The sequence below is a fragment of the Geotrypetes seraphini genome, chromosome 7 (genome assembly GCF_902459505.1).
Source record: "Geotrypetes seraphini chromosome 7, aGeoSer1.1, whole genome shotgun sequence".
NCBI lineage: Eukaryota > Metazoa > Chordata > Amphibia > Gymnophiona > Dermophiidae > Geotrypetes > Geotrypetes seraphini.
Window position 1 is genome coordinate 43,744,875 of NC_047090.1, and position 20,882 is coordinate 43,765,756.

Here is a 20,882-nt window from a genome sequence, read left to right on the forward strand (position 1 = left end):
ATGGATTCTCTCCCACATGACTGGGCTAGAGACTCCGTTCTATGAATTCAAATAACAGACATGAGGAGAAGCCATGTAATAATCAATTAGATTTTATTAACAGTGCTCCTATTGTCTGGGAAGAGCAAGTCATCACAATTTCAGTGCTCTTCAAAGGGAGAAAGCAAGGACAAACAGATTTATACCCTATGTGACATCATTTGTAATAATTATCATGCTTTAGAATACAATGGCACAAATGATCACGTGACTGCCTTTCCAAAAATGCCTTACGTCAATGTTACATTTAAATCCTTAATTTTAATGTTAAGTCCATTCTAATATTAGGTTTTAAACCCAGCAGGTGGCAGTGTTTTACTTTTTCTTTCTAAATCACTTTTGATCTCTGACCTTTTCAGACATCAGTCATGTCAATAAAAAGCCAGTAAAAAGCCTAAATCTTGGGGGCGTCACGTGCCTATCCACAAGATGGCTGCTTAGTGATTTCACTCCGCTCCAGCCCGCGCTTTAAACTTCTTTTTCATCCCCTAACACCTCTTGCTCAGGTCAGTGTGTTGCATCTTTCCCTCTCTAAATGGCGTCTAAATCGGCTAAAACTGACAGCACCTCTCAATCTGGCTCTGCGGCATCGCATAATGCCTCTAAAAGATCCAAACATGAGCCCCCATCGCTGGTAAAGGCCTGCTCTGCTAAAGACCACGAGGACTCCATCTCTAACGACTTGCTAACTCTGCGATCCCTCATGCAAGAAAACTTATCCGCTACAGTTGATATAAAAACCAAAATTGGTAACATCATGCAACAATTAAAACAACATAATGCCAGAATCGATCTTACTGAGGAAAGATTGTCTGCTCATGATACCCAATTTCTTGAAGTGCAGAGAGGCCTCAATAAAATCTCGCTCCTGCAACGCGACATTGACGACCTTTCGAATCGGATGCGTCGTAGCAAAGTGCGAATCTTCGGGGTCAGTGAAGGGACGGAGGGGAGAGACATTCTGTCATATCTCTACTCTTTCATCCCTGAGATTTTGAAATTTAAATTTGACCCTCCTCTGGAGATTGAACGAGCACACCGGGTGCCGTCCGGCCCCCCCTCTCCACTGAAGCCAGCTCGCCCGATTGTATTAAAACTCCTATGCTACATGCAGGCATTGCAAATCCTACAAGCTGCTAAATCACTGCCTTCCTTACTCCTGGATGGTAAGAAGATATTTTTTGCTCCTGATCTTTCCAAAACTTCAGCGCAAAAACGGAAATCCTTCCTCTCCATGCGCCCCCTCCTGAAGGGCATTGGAACTCAATATGGGCTTTTTTATCCTGCCAGGATGAGAATTACGTATCGCAATACCACAAAGACCTTTGATGAGCCGATGGATCTTCAGAAATTCCTAGATGACAACACTAGCGACATGACCTGAGTTTCCAGCTTTATAAATCTCACACAGTTCTTTGTTCTAGGGGATGAGTGTCTGTGATTGATTATCGGGCTGGAGGGTGTTCTGCTGGGCCCATCTTGTCAGCATGAGACCCCATCGATGGATCAATTTTCTGTTTCATCATTCTGCTTGTCAGCATGAATATCTTTTTCTGTTCTGGATTTTACTTTTATTTATTCTTTTTGACCTTGTATCATACAGTACGGAGCTATTTTTGAACTCTTTTTTTTATCTCAGTCACTTCCTGACCTTTATTCTGCACATCCTGCAAGAATGAATCTGCTCTCTCTACACATCAGAACCCCGGCTTGTTCTTATTGATTAGTTAGCCATGCTTCATTTACACATAGTATCTCTTAATGTTCAAGGGATAAATAGTCCCATCAAAAGGAAAAAGATCCTACATTACTTTAAGCATTTGGGAGCCAACATATGCCTCATTCAGGAATCACATCTCAGCTTAGAAGAGGCCCAAAAAATGACTGGGGGTTGGATCCAACATTGTTTTGCTGCCCCTGCTCTTGGGAAAAAGAACGGAGTTATTACACTTGTGAGCAAGTCTCTCCAATTTCAGCTTTCTTCTCATCAGTTTGACCCTAATGGTAGATGGTCACTACTTGAGGGCTCCATAGAGGGTCGACCTCTTACCATTGCCAACCTCTACGCCCCGAATGCTGATGACCCAACCTTCTTCCAGTTTTTCCGGGATGTCTACAAAACCACCTTGTCCTCCAATACAATAGTTGCGGGTGATTTTAATTTCCCGTTGGATCCTTTCTTGGACAGATCTTCTGCTTGTCGCCCTGCAAAACTTCGGGTGAGAACATCTGTGTCCCATCTCATGCAATCCTTTGGTTGGTCCGACATCTGGCGGATATTGAACCCTAAGGAAAAGGATTTTACTTTCTTTTCCGCACCCCACAAGTCTTTTTCAAGAATTGACTACATCCTCTGTTCCAAAGATATCCTATCATCTGTCACTTGTGCTAAAATACATGATATTACTGTCTCGGATCATGCGGCCGTATCTTGTTCGATATATTGGTCCGTACCTACCTCTTCCAAATCTTGGAGAATGAACAATGCCCTTCTTCATGATGATGATTTTGTTTCACATATCACCGAAGCATCAAAGTCTTTCTTCTCTACTAATGTTCATTCTGTTTCTCACTTCTCTACTGTATGGGAATCGTATAAAACGTGACTTCGAGGGGAATCGATCAGCTACTCAGCCTACTGCCTCAAGCAGAAGAAACGGGATCTTCAGAAACTGGAATCGGATATCCATGCTATGGAGACTTTATTGTATCACCGTTTCGATCACTCTACTTACAGTTCCTTGCAACGTCTTAAATTTCAATACAACGAAATCTTCAGCAATATTGCCTCTGTGACCTTGTTTCGTCGATCTGCTACATATTATGCCTCTTCCAACAAATCTGGCTATCAGTTGGCTTTGTATTTAAAAGGCAAGAGAACGAAACATCGAGTGTCTCATATCAGATCCACCTCTGGCACAATCAAAACTAATACCAAACACATTTTGGAAGAATTCAGAACCTTCTATGATTCGTTATACACTTCTGACTCTTCTCCATCCAATGACCATATTGAGACTTTCCTGCAATCTATTGAACTACCCTCTATTTCTGCATCTCAACGTCAGATTTTGCAGCATCCTATCACTCTCTCTGAAATTTCCACAGCTATTTCCTCCATGGCTTCGGCAAAAGCGCCCGGTCCTGATGGACTTCCTTCAGAATTCTATAAATCGTTTTCATCTCTTCTTTCGCCTCATCTTCTACTCTACTATCAAGACCTCGCCAATTTTCCTGATAATCTCCACCGCTTCCATGAAGCAAACATCATTGTCCTCCCGAAGCCGGATAGAGATGTTCAATTGGTCAAGAACTATCGCCCAATCTCACTATTGAACTTGGACTATAAGATATTTGCTAAATTGCTTGTTTTTCGTCTAGAAAAAATTATGCCTTCTCTAATCCACAGAGACCAAGTGGGCTTCCTGAAAGGGAGATATGGTGCTGATAATACCAGATTGTTGTGTCACGTTCTACACTCTGCCCTGTCTATACATTACCCAATACTTCTGACTTCTCTCGATGCTGAGAAGGCGTTTGACAGGGTGGAGTGGAGATATCTGTTTTGTGTTCTATCTCGTTTTGGGTTGCCGGATCCCTTTATACACTTAGTTTCTCTTTTATACAATCACCCCACTGCAATTATTATGGTTAATGATGAGTCTTCTACCCCTTTTACCCTTCATAGAGGGACCAGGCAGGGTTGTCCCTTGTCCCCATTACTGTTTAATCTGGCTTTAGAGCCTTTATTGTCTGCTATACGACAATCTTCCACCATTAAGGGTGTTACGATAGCCAATCAAGAATTTAAGATATCGGCGTATGCTGATGATGTCTTATTGTATCTGTCTGACCCTGAAGTTTCGCTGAAATCTTTAGTGCACCTAATCTCCACTTTCTCTGCTATATCCGGATATAAGGTAAATTGGGATAAAACTGAACTTATGCCCTTGAATGTAGAATGTACCCCATTTACCATCCCTTCCTATCCTTTCACTTGGGTCACAACCAACCTCAAATACCTTGGTATACCTTTTGATAGGGACCTTACCTTAACGTCTCAATTGATCATGACCAAATTGCTATCCCAGGCTAAAGACTTACTTGCCTCCTGAACCCCTCTGCATTTATCCTGGTGGGGTAGGCTCAACACCATCAAAATGATGTTAGTCCCTAAGATCACCTATGCACTTAGTATGTTTCCCATTCTGTTTCCCCCCCTCTTTTATAGACAAATGGAAAAACTGATGCTTGCTTTCCTATGGAATGATAAGCCACATAGAATTTCTCTACCAAAATTAAAAGCCCCGAAATTTCTAGGGGGAGTGAATTTTCCTGACCTTGTTCGCTATCATAAAGCATTCATCCTCCGGCAGGATGCTGAATGGCTCTCCTCTCACAACCCTTGTGATGTACCTAATTGGCTCCTTCTTGAACAGGCACTTTTCCATTCCTTTCCGCTTATTAGAATATTAGGAACTTCTCATATCATCAAATTCTCCCATAACCCCCTTCTTCAACATACGTATAAAATCCTCTTAGAGCTTGACAAACATCTCGAACATCCTTGGTTAAAATCTACTCATTGTCCACTTTGGGGTAATCGTCACTTCCTCATTGACAAGAAAGCTATAATCTGGCCTCAGTGGTATAATCATCACATTTGGGACACTGCCTCCTTGTGTCATCCTGATGGCTCATGGCTCTCCTTCCATGTTCCATGTTCTTCTATGAGTATGATTTTCGATTTGCAGTTCATTTGTCTGTATCTTTTCATATAGTTGGGTTTTTTTTTGATTTTTCAAATGCATACATTGTCAAGTTCAAAATATCAATAAAGAAATTAAAAAAAAAAATTTTTAAAAAAATTCATTGACTTAAAAAAAAAAAAAAAAAGCCTAAGTCTTGATATCTACATCCTGGCATCTGTATGACCTCCCAATTAGCATTGTATGTTCTAATTTACAAGGAACATATTCTCTCTGTAAAACACCCAAGTTTACTGTTCCTCTGAGAACCTTATCTATAAACTCCATGGATGTATAAGAAGAATGGTACTTAAATTTGACTATGTCTTAAGAGTCAACCTTCTGAACTTTCGTAGCATAGCTAGAATGTAGAATCAGCAATTTAGACTTTTCAATCTTTTAATTACAATGCCTCAGACTTTATAGATCTCTCATCTGAGTTCCCAAATTTTTAATAGGCACCTTGTTTTAATTCATTCACCTGTAAATTTCAGAAATTCCTCAACAGAGTGAATATGCTACCTTCAGCAGCCCGTAACCTTTCCCTCTGCTATTGCTTCCCATCTATGAGGGAACAGGTGACAGGCAGCAGTAGCAGAGAGAAAGCTTCTGGGCTGCCAAAGGCAGTATGTGGCACTCACACTACCGACTGCCTGAAGGATGACAGAGTTGTAGCGATGGATCCCACGGGGGAGGGGGGGGGATGGATGGAACCCTGTGCTGTAAACTCAAACGTAGTCATCGCGGGACCTTGCTGCCCTGCTCTGGAACAAGGCAGTGACATTGGAGGGGGGTGGTCTGGCACCTACAGGGATGTGCAGAAAAGTCCCGTGATGACTGAATTTAAAGTTTACTACCGCTGCTACTGGTTCAGGAAAGCAGCAGCGGCAGAGTAGGGATGGTGGTTCCAGACCCGGTGGGCTGGCTGTGCACCCCCTTAGGTCATGCGCAGGGCAGGATTAATTCTTCAAGGGCCCCTAGGCACACAAGTACACTGGGCCCCTCACCTTCTCACTACTGCTGCTGCTTTCCCATATGCACCTGATGCCAATGGCTCAAGTTCTCCCCACTTCCATCATCTGCCCCCTTCTCTCTCGTCTCCCCACTTCCATCATCTGCCCCCTTCTCTCTCGTCTCCCCACTTCCATCATTTGCCCCCTTCTCCAGTCCCCACTTCCATCATCTGACCTGGCCCCGTTTCTCTCTCCCTTAAGTTCTCCCCACTTCCATCAAGGCTTGACAGGATTGCCTCAGCTTGATTGCTAATAAACTAGAGAAAAATTAACTAAAAAATGCTAAAACTCTCCATGGTGTGACCCTGATTATGATCGAAGGGCTAAAAAGCCGAAGTAAAACACTGACTCACAAACCCCTGCCGAGAGATATCTATAAGAGAAAATAAAAAATGCACGGAACTGGGCTAAGTAAGAACCAATGTGAAACTTGAATCACAGTAGCAAGAGGCTCACTACCCACCTATGAGAGCTAAGAACATGAAGCCTAAACTACCAAAAGACTACCAGACAAAAGACTACCTAAACTACCAAAACAACCAGACAAAGGAGAACTCGGACCCCATTTACCCACCTCCCATTCAAAGGTACACAGCGCAAGAAGATGTATGACAACCTACTAGCAACGCAAGCATCGAAACTTGAACACCCCATCTCCAACATGCTGACAACAACGAGCGACTTCAAATCATTTCGAAAAGAAATCAAAACCCTGTTGTTCAAAAAATTTATCAAGAAATCATAACACATCTCCATGTCTATCCCCACTTTTGTAAATTTCCCTTCAAAGTCTCAACCATGTAAACAGCACCCTAATTTGTAATTTTCCTGGAAATGTCCAGTTATCTTCTTTTGTAATCCGCTGAGAACTGCAAGGTACTGGCGGAATAGAAGTCACTAATGTAATGTAATGATCCAAATCATAGTTACCAGATATTAGGGTCCACCTTAGGGGTCAGCACCCAACAAAAAGATCTAGGTGTCAAAGACAATACGCTGAAACCTTCTGCCCAAATTGTGGCGGCAGCCCAAAAAAAGCAAGCAAGATGCTAGGAATTATTAGAAGAGGATTGTAAATAAGACGCTCCATGATGTGACCTCACCTTGAGTATTACATTCAATTCTGGTCACAGTATCTCAAAAAAGATATAGAGGAATTAGAAAAGGTTCAAAGAAGAACAATCAAGATGATAAGGGGGATGGAACTCCTCATATAAGGAAAGACTAAAGAAGTTAGGACTTTTCAGCTTAGAAAAGAGACTGCTGAGGGGAGATAAGGTCGAAGTCTACAAACTCCTGAGTGGTGTAGAACGGGTACAAGTGACTTGATTTTTTTACTCCATCAAAAATTACAAAGGCTGGAGGACACTTCATGAAGTTACAGGGAAATACATTTAAAACCAATAGTTGGAAACAGTTTTTTCTCGCAGAGGAGGAGAGTAAACAGTGGAGTGCTGCAGGGGTCTGAACTAGGACCGGTGCTATATAACTTATTTACAAATGATCTGGAAATTGGAACGACGAGTAAGGTGATTAAATTTGCAGATGACAATAAACTATTCAAAGTTTTAAAACGCATGCGGATTGTGAAAAATTGGAGGAGGACCTTAGGAAATTGGAAGACTGGGCGTCCAAATGCCAGATGAATTTTAATGTAGACAAATGCAAAGTAATGCACATTGGGAAGAATAACCTGAATCACAGTTACCGGATGCTAGGGTCTACCTTGGGGGTTAGCGCCCAAGAAAAGAATGCTAGGAATTATTAAAAAAGAGATGGTAAACAAAACTAAGGGTTCTTTTTATAAAGCCATGCTAGTGGTTTTAGTGCACACACCAGATTAGTGTGTGCTATAGTGCGCACTAGCCGAAAATCTACCGCCTACTCAAAAGGAGACGGTAGCAGCTAGAGCGCGCGGCAATTTAGGATCTGGGTGTCATTGTAGACAATACGATAAAACGTTCCACCCAATGTGTGACCTAAAAAGCAAACGGGATACTAGGAATTATATAAAAAAAGTGATGGTTAACAAGACTAAGAATGTTATAATGTCCCAGTATCCCTCCATGGTGCGACCTCATTTGGAGTATTGCGTTAAATTCTGTTCTCCTTATCTCAAGAAAGATATATAGTGGTGCTACAAAAGGTTCAGAGAAGAGCGACCAAGATGGTAAAAGGGATGGAACTCCTCTCATATGAGGAAAGACTAAAATGGTTAGGGCTCTTCAGCTTGGAAAAGAGACGGCTGAGGGGAGATAGGATTGAAGTCTACAAAATCCTAAGTGGAGTAGAACGTGTACAAGTGGATCGATTTTTCCCTCCGTCAAAAATTACAAAGACTAGGGGACACTCGAAGTTATAGGGAAATACTTTTAAAACCAATAGGAGGAATTTTTTTTTTTTTACTTGGAGAATAATTAAGCTCTGGAATGTGTTACCAGAGGATTTGGTAAGAGTGGATAGCGTAGCTGGTTTTAAGAAAGGTTTGGACAAGTTCCTGGAGAAAAAGTCCAGAGTCTGTTATTGAGGAGGATATGGTGGAAGCCACTGCTTGCCCTGTATTGGTAGCATGGAATATTGTTACTCTTTGGGTTTTGGCCAGGTACTAGTGACCTGGATTGGCCACCGTGAGAATGGGCACTGGGCTTGATGGACCATTGGTCTGACCCAGTAAGGCTATTCTTATGTTCTTATGAGAATAATTAGGCTCTGGAACTCATTGCCAGAGGATGTGGTAACAGCGGTTAATATATATGGGTTTAAAAAGGTTTGGGCAAGTTCCTGGAGGAAATGTATATAGTCTGCTATTGAGACTGATAGGGATTGGTAGCATATAATGTTGCTACTATTTAGGTTTTTGCCAGATACATGTGACCTGGATTGGCCACTGTGGAAACAGGATACAGGGTTAGATGGACCATTGATCTGACCCAGTATAGCTATTCTTATGTTTTGCTGGCATTGATTTATTGATTTTTGCCACTATCCACATAGGTGCTGTTGGATAGTGCTGAAGTAGAGGGATTTTTGCTGATCCATGTAGAAAATCCATGAATAGCACACATTTAGCAATGGCTATTAAACATATGTTAGTTTGAATATTAGCCTCTACATTTGTATTCACTGAACACAATAACAAATCAAATGCAACTCCCTAATCATGGAAAAGTTACAAATAGAGAGTAACTGAAAGTTGAAATGCTATGTATAACCCACATGATGTCAGTTTTTAAACTGTTGGATTTCATACAAAGCTTTTTTTTTTGGGGGGGGGTTAAAACTTGTTGAGATACAGGTTCAGAATAATGATAACGTAATTTGACTAAATTTTCCAACTTTGGAAGTGCAGCATAAAAATAATACTTACTTGCTGTCATTTGTAGGAATTAATTGATGTAGCTTTGTCTCTCTGCAGTTCATGGGTCAAGCTAACCTGCATGTTTTTGAAGACTGGTGTGGGAGCACAATTAGCCAGCTCCGTAAGAACCTTCACTTCCCACTCTATCCTCATGTAAGTACTATTAGACAAAATCTATCCGTCTGACTTAGGAATTTCTTGATCCTTCAGCGGAGGAAAGGACCTACTTAGGAAAGAGGCATTCTAAAATTTCAAACATTTATCTGTTTCATTTATTAGTGACTGGATGTTCTGGATGTTCCAAACATTCTAAGATATCCAAAAAAAACCAAAAAGATGGGAAGAGGCCAAAACAATGGGAAAGAAGAGAAATCTTCCCTAACCCTGAAACAGGGGTGAGAGGAAGAGACAGCTCGAACCAACGAACTCCTGAAATAACTAGTAAAAGAGTTTATAATTTTTGTGATAAACGGGGAGCCCTCAGTCACACAGCTCGCAATGGGGACAAGACCTCTAATGTGCCAGCTGTCACATATGTACACCCAAAAGGGTGTTATCTGTGTTACATCCCCAGGCTCACCCGTGTGTGATCAAACGTGTACCTAGTGCACAAACCAGTGTGCTAATGGTGCAAAATAATAATCAACCAAAAAACATTCTAAGGCATTAATACTCATGTTGCCTGAAAATGAAGTTTTAAACAAAATAAAATGAATGTGATTAATAAAGCTACATTTTTTTTAGATATTTATACTGTATTTATTGTATTTATCATTATTATTATTTTAATCATTCTCTTTCCACTTCTACCCAAGACAGTTTATCTAGTGCTAGTCTCAGCTGACCACAACAGTTTTGTTGTGGTCAAGTTACATGGCCATCCAAAAAAGGTATTAAATTTGAATATATTATGTTACTACTATACCCCTTTGTTCTAATTAGTGTCTAAGAATTCTTGCCAAGATCTTAGCCATCAAAAAACAAAAGCGATGAATAGAAGATAGACAAGGGCGACCCGGTCGACATTGTATATCTGGACTTTCAGAAGGCATTCGACAAGGTTCTGTATGAACGACTACTACGAAAAATTGCGAGCCATGGAATTGAGGGTGAAATACTCACGTGGATTAAAAACCGGCTGGAGCATAGGAAACAGAGAGTGGGAGCAAATGGACAATACTTGGACTGAAAGTGCGTCACCAGTGGAGTGCCGCAGGGCTCGGTGCTTGGACCTGTGCTCTTCAACATCTTTATAAATGATCTGGACATATGTACGACGAGCAAGGTAATTAAATTCGTGGATGATACGAAGTTATTCAGAGTAGTGAAGACACAGGGGGATTGCGAAGATCTGCAACGTGACATAATCAGGCTTGAGGAATGGGCATCAACATGGCAGATGAGGTTCAACATGGGTAAGTGTAAAGTGATGCATGTCAGTAACAAAAATCTCCTGCACCAATACAGGATGTCTGGGGCGGTACTTGGAGAGACCACCCAGGAAAGGGACTTGGGAGTTCTGATCGACAAGTCGATGAAGCCGTCTGTGCAATGTGCGGCGGTGGCAAAAAGGATGAACAGAATGCTAGGAATGATAAAGAAGGGAATCATGAACAGATCGGAGAAGGTTATCATGCCGCTGTACTGGGCCATGGTGCACCCTCACCTGGAGTACTGCGTACAGCACTGGTCGCCGTACATGAAGAAGGACATGGGTCCAGAGAAGAGCAACTAAGATGGTTAAAGGGTTGGAGGAGCTGCCTTACAGCGAAATATTAGAGAAACTGGGCCTCTTCTCCCTCGAACAGAGGAGATTGAGAGGGGACATGATCGAAACATTCAAGGTACTGAAGGGGATAGACTTAGTAGACCAGGACAGGTTGTTCACCCTCTCCAAGGTAGGGAGAACAAGAGAGCACTCTCTAAAGTTGATAGATTCCGTACAAATGTAAGAAAGTTCTTCTTCACCCAGAAAGTGGTGGAGAGCTGGAACGTTCTTCAGGAGTCTGTCATAGGGGAAAACACCCTCCAGGGATTCAAGGCAAAGCTAGATAAGTTCCTGCTGAACACTGATGTAAGCAGGTAGGGCTAGTCTCAGTTGGGCGCTGGTCTTTTACCGGAGGGCCACCGCGTGAGCGGACTGCTGGGCATGATGGGCCACTGGTCTGACCCAGCAGCAGTAATACTTATGTTCTTAAGAACAGAAGAACTCTTGGATCTGTTCATTATCTATCATGCTAATTTCCTTGAATCCTCAGTTCTCTTCTGTGTATTTCTGGCTCTTTGATGCAATATGTACTGGTAGTAATGGGCTCATAATAATTTTTTTTTAAGTTCAAAAAGTGGCCTAAGCCAGTACTTGGATGATCAAAAAGACAGATCGTCCAAGTGCCAATAATAAAAGCTGGTTGCAGATGTATCTAAAATGAGCTTAGGCCTTACCCTGACTCTGAACGCGTAGAGCGAAAAGGGGTGTTTTTTGATGAGTGGATAGGGCGGGAGGTAGGCTGACCTAGACTTAGTCATCTGGCAGCCATAACCAAAAAGGTTTGATAGGTTGCCAGACAGAACTTATACGTTTTGACTTAGACCAAGTTAAAACAAGTATAAGTTCCTAATCGGGCTGCTGAGCTGATCGCGGCTGCTATGATCAGCTTAGCAGCCCAGGCAACATGTCACCCCTCCTTTCCCCACGCCAGTAACGATCGTGGCAGGAGAGATGCCTAATCTCTCCTGCCGCGATCCCCCCAAACCTCCCTGGCAGAAGAGATGCCCGATCTCTCCTGCCAACACCCCCCCCCCTGAACCATACCGTTCACCGGCAGGAGGGATCTCAAGCCCTCCTGCCAGCAAACACCCCTCCAAGCGGTGACCAGTGATGCCTGGCAGGAGGGATTCCAAGCCCTCCTGCTGGCAAATATCCCCCCAAACGGCGACCCACAATGCCCTCATGCCAGAAGGTAACCCCCCAAACACCTTGACTGATCCCCCCTGGTCCCCCTCCCCCCTGCAGACCCTCCTAACCCCCCCTGTGGACCCCCCAACCTGAAATGTTAACCGACCGGGTCCTCCCTCTGTCCGTCCGTCCTGCTGTCCCGCCATCCTCCGAATGGTGGGCCTGCCCCTTTCCGGTGCATTGTGGGATGCACCGGGGAGAGGCCTAGGGCATGATCTGATTGACCAGGCGCACAGAATTGGGCCAGTTGCCTAAGGCCCCTCCTATGGGTGAGGCCTTAAGCACATGGGCCAACCGAATCTTAGGTTTGCCCATGTGCCTAAGTGAAGTCTGCAGGGTGTGTGGAGGGGCCCAGTCGGGGGGGGGGGGCTTGGGGGGGTTGCCCTCCGGCTGGAACAGTTCAGTGCTGCTGGTGGCACTGGCAGCTCCCTTACCGCGGCTGCCATTGTTCTTTTATCGGGTCTGGAAGGACCCCTTCCTTCAGGCTGAAGCTGGGTGGCTGCAGGAGCTGCCTGAAGAGCTGGAACAGTTCAGTGCTGCTGGCGGCACTGGCAGCTTGGATACACATTCTTCTTATAAGTGTAAGAGTGTATCCTGGTCACAGGGGGTTCCATCACTGGATTCATATCCCAGGGCCCCCACAAAATATTTATTTTGTATTGGTCCTGTCCCTTAATCGCTTGCAGCATGTAGATTGTTCTCTATGGGAGCAGGGGTTTTTTTGGGGGGGGAGGATTTCCTTTCAAGGCTTTGACACAGAAGTCCTTCCAGCAGATAACTCAGAAACTGAAGCATGGTGCTCCAACTCTCTGTACTAAGGTAGAAAAAGTTAGAATTTGGAGGTAATCTTTCAATCCTGACATTGTACAGCAGGGGTGCCCAAAAGGTCGATCACAATCGTCCAGTAGATCGCAAAGGCAACGTGAGTCGATAGCGGAACCCATCCCAGGCTCTGTGATAGACTCGCGTTGTCTTTGTGTTCTCCCTGTTCCCCAACGCTGTAACAGGCCAGCAGCGATTACAGACGCACCGGGACCACCAGCCTCCACCCCCACCCCCACTCGCAACATCAATTCTGACATCGGAGAGGAAGTTCCAGACCAACCAATTGCTGCCTGGCTAGCCCGGCACTTCTGCAGTCGCTGCTGGCTTGTTACAGCGTCAGGGAACAGGGAGAACTCGGCCTCAACAGTGGCTTGGGGGCCTGTTCCCAGACGATGGAAGCGGCTTGGGGAGAAAGAAAGGACAAATAGAGAGAAAAAAAGGGGAGATAGAAAGACAGACAGGGAGACAGAGAGAAAGAAAGAAAGGGGGGCAGGGAGACAGAAAGAAAGAAAGGGGAGGGGGGTCAGGGAGAGAGGAAGAAAAAGTTGCACTCATGAAAGGACAGAGATGTTGGTGGGGGAATGGAATGAGGTCTGGAGGAGAGGAAGCATGCAGGAGGCAGAAAGAAGGGAAGAAATATTGGATGCACAGTCGGAAGAAAGTGCAACCAAAGACTCATAAAATCACCAGACCACAAAGGTAGGAAAAATGATTTTATTTTCAATTTAGTGATCAAAATGTGTCCATTTTGAGAATTTATATCTGCTGTCTATATTTTGCACTTTGGCCCCCTTTTACTAAACCACAGTAGCGGATTTTAGTGCAGGGTGCTTATGAGCGTCGAGAGCAGCACGGGTCATTCAGCACAGCTGCCTGTGCTAAAAATCATTATCATGATTTAGTAAAAAGGGAGGGGGTATATTTGTCTATTTTTGTATAGTTGTTACTGAGGTGACATTGCATATTTTAAAGTCATCTGCCTTGACCTCTTTGAAAACCTCCCCGAATATAAATGATGATTAATGTTTTCTCTGCGTACAGTGTGCTTTGTGTTTTTTAAAAATTTATTGTTGGTAGATCATTTTGACTTGGTCATTTTAAAAGTAGCTCGTAAGCCAAAAAGTGTGAGCACCCCTGTTGTACAGCATTGGATAACACTGTAATCTCCGTGCTATATCTGTACTGGTGCCTGTGATCCCATTATATTAATCTTTTCATAGGATAATTGGCTTCCCAGATGCTGGGGTTTACAAGCTCTATCCAGAATATAGTTTTTAAGGTCAAAAGGTCTTCCTCGATCTCAAATTAAACTATTCCCTTGTTCCATGCAAAGTCCCTGCTTCCTCGAATTAGGATTTGAACTTCTACTACTACCACCAAGACCACACATGCTTATTAAGCTTTCTGACTTATAAGGGATGGGCAGTACCATTGTAGCCATCCTAGACGGAGAAATTCTATAACCAGATGGCATTCACTTCCTCTCTGCTTTAACTTGGTATGGTCCTGAGGACAGGCATATGCAGGACTAGTGAGGGTCCTACAGGGATCCTTATACAAGCACAAGTAGTGGGCAGTCTGACATGATTGGCATTCCCACATTAAGGTTGTAATCCCTTAATACTCATCAGTTGAAATATCCATCCAAAAAGGGAACAGATCTGAACAGAATGGATGTAGAAGAAAGTCCACAGAATAGGCAGGTTCAAGGGGATCATGTTCAGTTCAAGTTCTAAAGAAGGAATTGATCAATCTGAATGGCAAGACTTTTCATAGAGAAATAGCATATGAAAAAGATGAACACTGCTTCTGTGAAAGGGGCAATATAGCTTTATTTTGTAAGCAGAATCTAGTGATTGAGGAGAGGGCAGAAATATATAGGTAGGGAATAGAAATGACTGATCAGTTTGATTCTTTCTATGTGAAAATTCTATCTGTTATTTCAAGTGGGAGTTTTATTACCAGTCTTATGCTAATATGCCAAATTCTTGTCAATTATATTTGTGATTTGTCATGTTGCATTTCAGGAGATAACATAATGATAATTAATTTGCCAAAATTGCCTTACATGACTTCTACTTTACCCAACAAAAGAAGTCAACAGTGGGCTCCATTTAAAAATCCTATAGAGATGACAAATATTGATAAAATATTTCAGGTACCATTTAATTTTTTTCTTTATTTATTATGTTTACTTTTAAGATTCGGGCAACAGTGAAAAAATTAGCAGTATCTCCACAATGGACAAATTATGGTCTTCGAATATTTGGCTATTTACACCCCTTCAATGATGGTAAAAATATCATATTAACTACATATATATTTGTTTTTCAAAATGAAAGTCTTTGATCAAGTTTTGAAAAGGAAGGAAGGCAAAGACCATAGGTAAAAATATGGGTAGACAGTGCACCAGTACAAACAGCTGAAAATGTGCTATAAATAAGTATAGGATCTGATTTACTATGGACCACTTGTATGTTCTGCTGATGAATGCCAGCCTGAGTGGTTGGTAATCACACTGCATGGGTTAGATGGGTCAGGGCTAGTAGTCCAGAAGAGGGTGGCCTGGCCAATAAATTGTCTAGAGATAAGATCCATTTATAAAGCTCTGAAAGCCTTCAGTCTGTTTACTCCAACCACACCACAGCAGTTGTCTATATCAACAGAAAGGTGGGAATGAAAAGTGCAGCAGTAGCCCTAAAGGTGGCCTTGTTTCTGCACCAGGCAGAGCAGTTCCTAGTGATAATCTCAGTGGCCCAAGTAGTGGGAATTCCGAATTTGCAAGCAGATTTCCTAAGCAGACACTTTATGGAACCTGGGAAATGGTAGCTTTCAGAGAGCACCACTGTTCTAACAGAGAACTGGGGTCTTCCTCTCATGAATCTTGATAGCCACCAGATGCAATTTCGAAGGTGGCCAAGTTCTACAACAGGACATAGAGGTCATCTCTTTCAAGGGAAAAAGATTTATATGTTTCCAGCTATCTCACAGGAAACTCAGAGGATAAAGCAATGGTTTCTGCTGCTTCAACCTGGTGCTAATACAGTTGGGAATCTGCTCATTTGACAACATTTTTGGCAATCAGAGCAACTTTCTGTATGATCTCTGGAGACTTTGTTGGAGGCATGTAAAATGTTGATGCTTCCTTGATCAGAACATCAGATCTTCACCCTTTAAAGGGCAACAGACCAGGCAGGCCACTTCCTCTCACATCAGATTGGCAGGATAAGGAAGAAGCTCTCTTCCCGGCTCCTCCTTATCCCACCATAAGAGCATCATTGTCAGTCCTGAAGCCCCGCCCACCCAACATGGAACATCATATCTTCACCCTTTATAGGACCAAATGGCCCACACCAAAGGGCGCTTTGTGTAGCCTTTTGTGCAGACTAAGAAGGACAGAAGGACTAATGGACCAAAGAACTGAGAATATGATATTAAATGTGAGTAATTATACGCTACATCATCCCAAATCACCCCAGACCCCTCAGATCTCCTCCAGCCCAAACAATTCCCAATCTCCCCCCATTACCAGAAAAATACAAACACAAACACCAGAAACTTTAAACAGAAAAACCTCCCTGAGAAACAAACAGGAAAAGTTAATACAGAAACTCTTAAAAGTCAACCCACAAAGCTCTAAAACACACTTGTACCATCAAAACTGATCACACTAATAAAAACAACCCCCACCCCTAAACTACCTATACCCCAGAGACACCCATACTAACTACTCACAGTGAGATGGTTACTACTCGCAGACTTATGGCATCAGAAGCTTACTGGGATTACATTTAGATCAAAATCCCCAAAACATCATACCAGTTATATCTGACCTTAGGAAACTACGACCAAACTATATAGATAGACAAAGCTCTATGCTAAACTGTAATGACAACATATCACACAATAGGAATCCCAGATATAGGAATCGCAACAATAAGACATTCAGAACTCTTGAAACCCATCAAATTCGAAAGATCTGAACACTCACCACCATTACTGATAGCATGCAGTTATGTGAATGTGAGGTTCATATGCAACAAACAACCTGGTAGTGGAATCCAAACTTGGAATTGCCTTCCTTGCAGAAACATGGCTAAAGGGCAAGTCTGAACCCATAATCCTGGAAATGTGCCCAGCAGGATATAAATGATACAACCCAATAGACCAGGGGTGGGGAATGAAGGCTGCAATCCAGTCAGGTTTTCAGGATTTCCCCAATGAATATGCACACCAACACTACAAAGAAGGGTACAATTAACCAAATTACCTATATATCTCAAAAAGTATTTAATACATATAATATAACTAGACAGGTATTTTTATTTAAATATACTGTATTTTTATTAAATAACACAAATCTTAACACTATATTATACATTAAACATAAATGAATTCATATTGTACTTTCAGTTACTAAAATCTGTATTATCCTGCAATACAGTGGAAGAAAACCTGGAGCTTGTACTCGGTCCATTCACAAGCCTTTTAAGATGAAAATAAAACTATTCCACATCATAGTCTGTGTGTATTATTTCATTTCTCCAGTATTCTCCAATGCTCCCACAAGTATATATTGATTCTTAGACAAAGCTGTTATAATGCCTTCTCACTCCAATTCAGACTGTATCCAGCCAGCCCGATGTAGCACCATGTTTCGCCATTACAACGTCTTCAGGAGCTGAAACTGGCAGGTTTTAAACTTCTACAACATAATTAATTACTTGAGAGAGATTTGCATATAATGGAAGTGACAGGCATGCAAATCTGCTCCATGCATATTCATTAGGGCTACCCTGAAAACCTGATAGACCTGGTGGTCCACCAGGACAGGGTTGGGAACCATTGCTCTATTCTACCATCCCATGTCCCATCCCTACCCACCCAATTTCCAAAGTAATAAATATGTAAATATAATTGAAAAATAAATATCCAAATAAGTAAATAAATAAATATATCTGTCTATATCCCCTTCCAGAACTGCATAATAATAATAATAATTTTTTTAAAAACCCAAATTAAGGTTTTCCTAATAGAACACGACTGCGAGCAGCTGGAGTCAATGTTTTTAAAAATGGCTTCCAAATATTAAGCAAAATCCTACCTTTCTTCGAATCCCAGTCAGAAACAGACATAGCCTCCATTAGCACTAAAAATAACATTCATGTTCTCCTTAAAATGTATTCCTAGTAGCTTAATAAGGTTAATTGATTAGCTCAATAACAAGATGCAGACAGTAGTCCAGCAGCAAGAGGGTTGCTATCCAGTCTTGCATTGAGTGTTACATGTATGACTTTCTCCCGGTTGGCAAGAAGTTATATGTGTGCGCTCGCTGCAAAGAGCTCCTAGCTCTCAGAGGAGTACATTCCCTTGAGATTAGAGTAGCAGACTTGGAGGAGCTGAGGGAGACAGAGAAATACATAGAAAAGACCTACAGGGATGTTGTAGAGAAGTCCCACCTCCAGTCTGGTAGCCCCTGTGCTGCCTTGAAGGAGAGAGGTCTCCTAGAAGAAGAGCATCACCTGGTGAAGTAGGAAATAATCCTGTAGCTAGGATCTGCCCACCAGGAGATGCAATATCCTCTTGCACCGAAGATGTGTCTCCAGGGTCTTCTGCCCAGGAGGGAAAAGTTAGGACAGCGGTTGTAGTTGGTGATTCGATTATAAGGCATATAGATAGCTGGGTGGCTGGTGGGCGTGAGGATTGCCCGGTCACTTGACTGCCTGGTGCGAAGATGATGGGCCTCACGTGTCACATAGATAGGATTTTAGATAGTGCTAGGGAGGATCCAGCTGTCTTGGTACATGAAGATACCAATGACATAGGAAAATGTGGGAGGGAGGTTCTGGAAGCCAAAATTTAGGCTGAAATCCAGATCCTCCAGGGTTGCATTTTCAGAAATGCTCCCAGTTCCATGTGCAGGACCCAAGAGGCAGGTAGAGTTCCGAAATCTCAATGTGTGGTTGAGACAATGGTGCAGGGATGAGGGATTTAGATTTGTTAGGAACTGGGCAACCTTCTGGGAAAGGGGGAGCTTGTTCCAAAAGGACAGACTCTACCTTAACTGGGATGGAACCAGGCTGCTACCGCTAACGTTTTATTATTTTATTTATTTAATAAAAAAACCAATTAAGTTAAAAAGGAGATAGAGTAGCTTTTAAACTGAGATGTGAGAGAAAGCCAACAATCGCCCAGGAGTAGATGGTTCGGTATGAGGTATCCTTGGAGGATACTATTGAAACAGGATATTTAGGGAGTCCCGGTAGAGAGGCTCCAATAATGGTGGGTTTAAGAGGAAGGCAGAGTAAAAGACTCAAATTTTCCCTGTCTTCTCAGCAGCCTGTAGTTGCAAAGAAAAAACACAATTTGAAGTGTCTGTATACAAATGCTAGAAGCCTAAAAATTAGGAGAGTTAGAGTATATAGCACTGAATGATGAGATAGATATAATAGGCATCTCGGAGACCTGGTGGAAGGAGAACAATCATTGGGACACTGTGTTACCTGGGTACAAATTATATTGCAAGGATAGAGTAGATCAAATTGGGGGGGGGGGGTGCGCTATATGTTAAAGAGAGAATTGAATCAAATCAAATAAACATTCTGCATGACATAGATAGTGGTGTGGAATCCTTATGGATAGAAATTCCATGTGTGAAGGGAAAGAATATAAAAGTAGGGTTATGCTACTGTCCCCAGGGGCAAAATGAGCAGACAGATGAAGAAATGTTTTCAGAGATTAGGAAATCTGGATAAATGGACAACACTATAATTATGGGTGATTTCAATTACTATTTGAAAATCTGAGGAGCATATGATGTTTCACTCATATAGATATCAATAAAGCATATGCTAGACACTGATGACGGTCTAACTGGTATATAAACCCTCAGGGTGAAACAATATCCAAACTGGAGCAGGTTTTGGAAAGGGACATCTGTAGCCTGATTGTTGAGTGGGACCGGCAGAAAGTTGAATATCGCTGGACCCGCGTTGAAGCTAAGTCTCCCTTTCTGTTTTCTGCTTGAATAGTTTTAACAATTGTATAGAAACATAGAAATTGACGGCAGATAAGGGCCACGGCCCATCTAGTCTGCCCACCCTAATGTCCCTCCCCTACCTTCCCCCTTTGAATAGATCCCATGTGACGATCCCATTTGGCCTTAAAACCAGGCACGCTGCTGGCCTCGATCATATGCAGTGGAAGACTATTCCAGTGATCAACCACCCTTTCTGTGAAAAAGAATTTCCTGGTGTCAGCTCGTAGTTTCCCTCCCCTAATTTTCCACGGATGCCCTCTTGTTGTCGTGGGACCCTTGAAAAGGAAGATATCTTCCTCCGCCTCTATGCAGCCCGTGAGATACTTGAACGTCTCGATCATGTCCCCCCTCTCTCTGCGCTCCTCGAGTGAGTATAGCTGCAATTTGTCTAGCCGTTCCTCATATGGGAGGCCATCCGGGTGGCCATTCTCTGAACTGACTCCAGTCTCAGCACATCCTTGCGATAATACGGCCTCCAGAATTGCACACAATATTCCAGATGGGGCCTCACCATGGATCTATACAATGGCATAATGACTTCCGGCTTACAGCTGACGAAACCCCTGCGTATGCAACCTATGACTTGTCTTGCTTTGGATGAAGCTTGTTCCACTTGATTGGCAGCCTTCATGTCCTCGCTGACGATCACCCCTAAGTCGCGTTCTGCTACCGTTCTTGTAAGGATCTCACCATTAAGGGTATAAGTCTTGCATGGATTTTGGCTGCCCAGGTGCATAACTTTGCATTTTTTGGCATTGAAGCTGAGTTGCCAGGACCTAGACCAGTGCTCCAGTAGGAGTAGGTCGTGCATCATGTTGTCGGGCATTGAAACATCATCTATTGTGCATTTGCCCACTACATTACTTAGTTTGGCGTCATCGGCGAATAATGTTATTTTACCCCA

The 20,882-nt window shown here is 42.7% G+C and overlaps 1 protein-coding gene across 1 annotated transcript in view; it reads left to right on the forward strand.

Annotated features, from left to right (window-relative positions):
* The window catches only part of B4GALNT3 (beta-1,4-N-acetyl-galactosaminyltransferase 3), a 251,193-nt gene that overhangs the window by 89,444 nt on the left and 140,867 nt on the right, over positions 1-20,882 (forward strand). The window contains exons 5-6 of the mRNA XM_033951856.1: positions 9,216-9,311; positions 15,142-15,232. Coding sequence (XP_033807747.1) covers positions 9,216-9,311; positions 15,142-15,232 — 187 coding nt within the window. The remainder of the gene's footprint in view (positions 1-9,215; positions 9,312-15,141; positions 15,233-20,882) is intronic.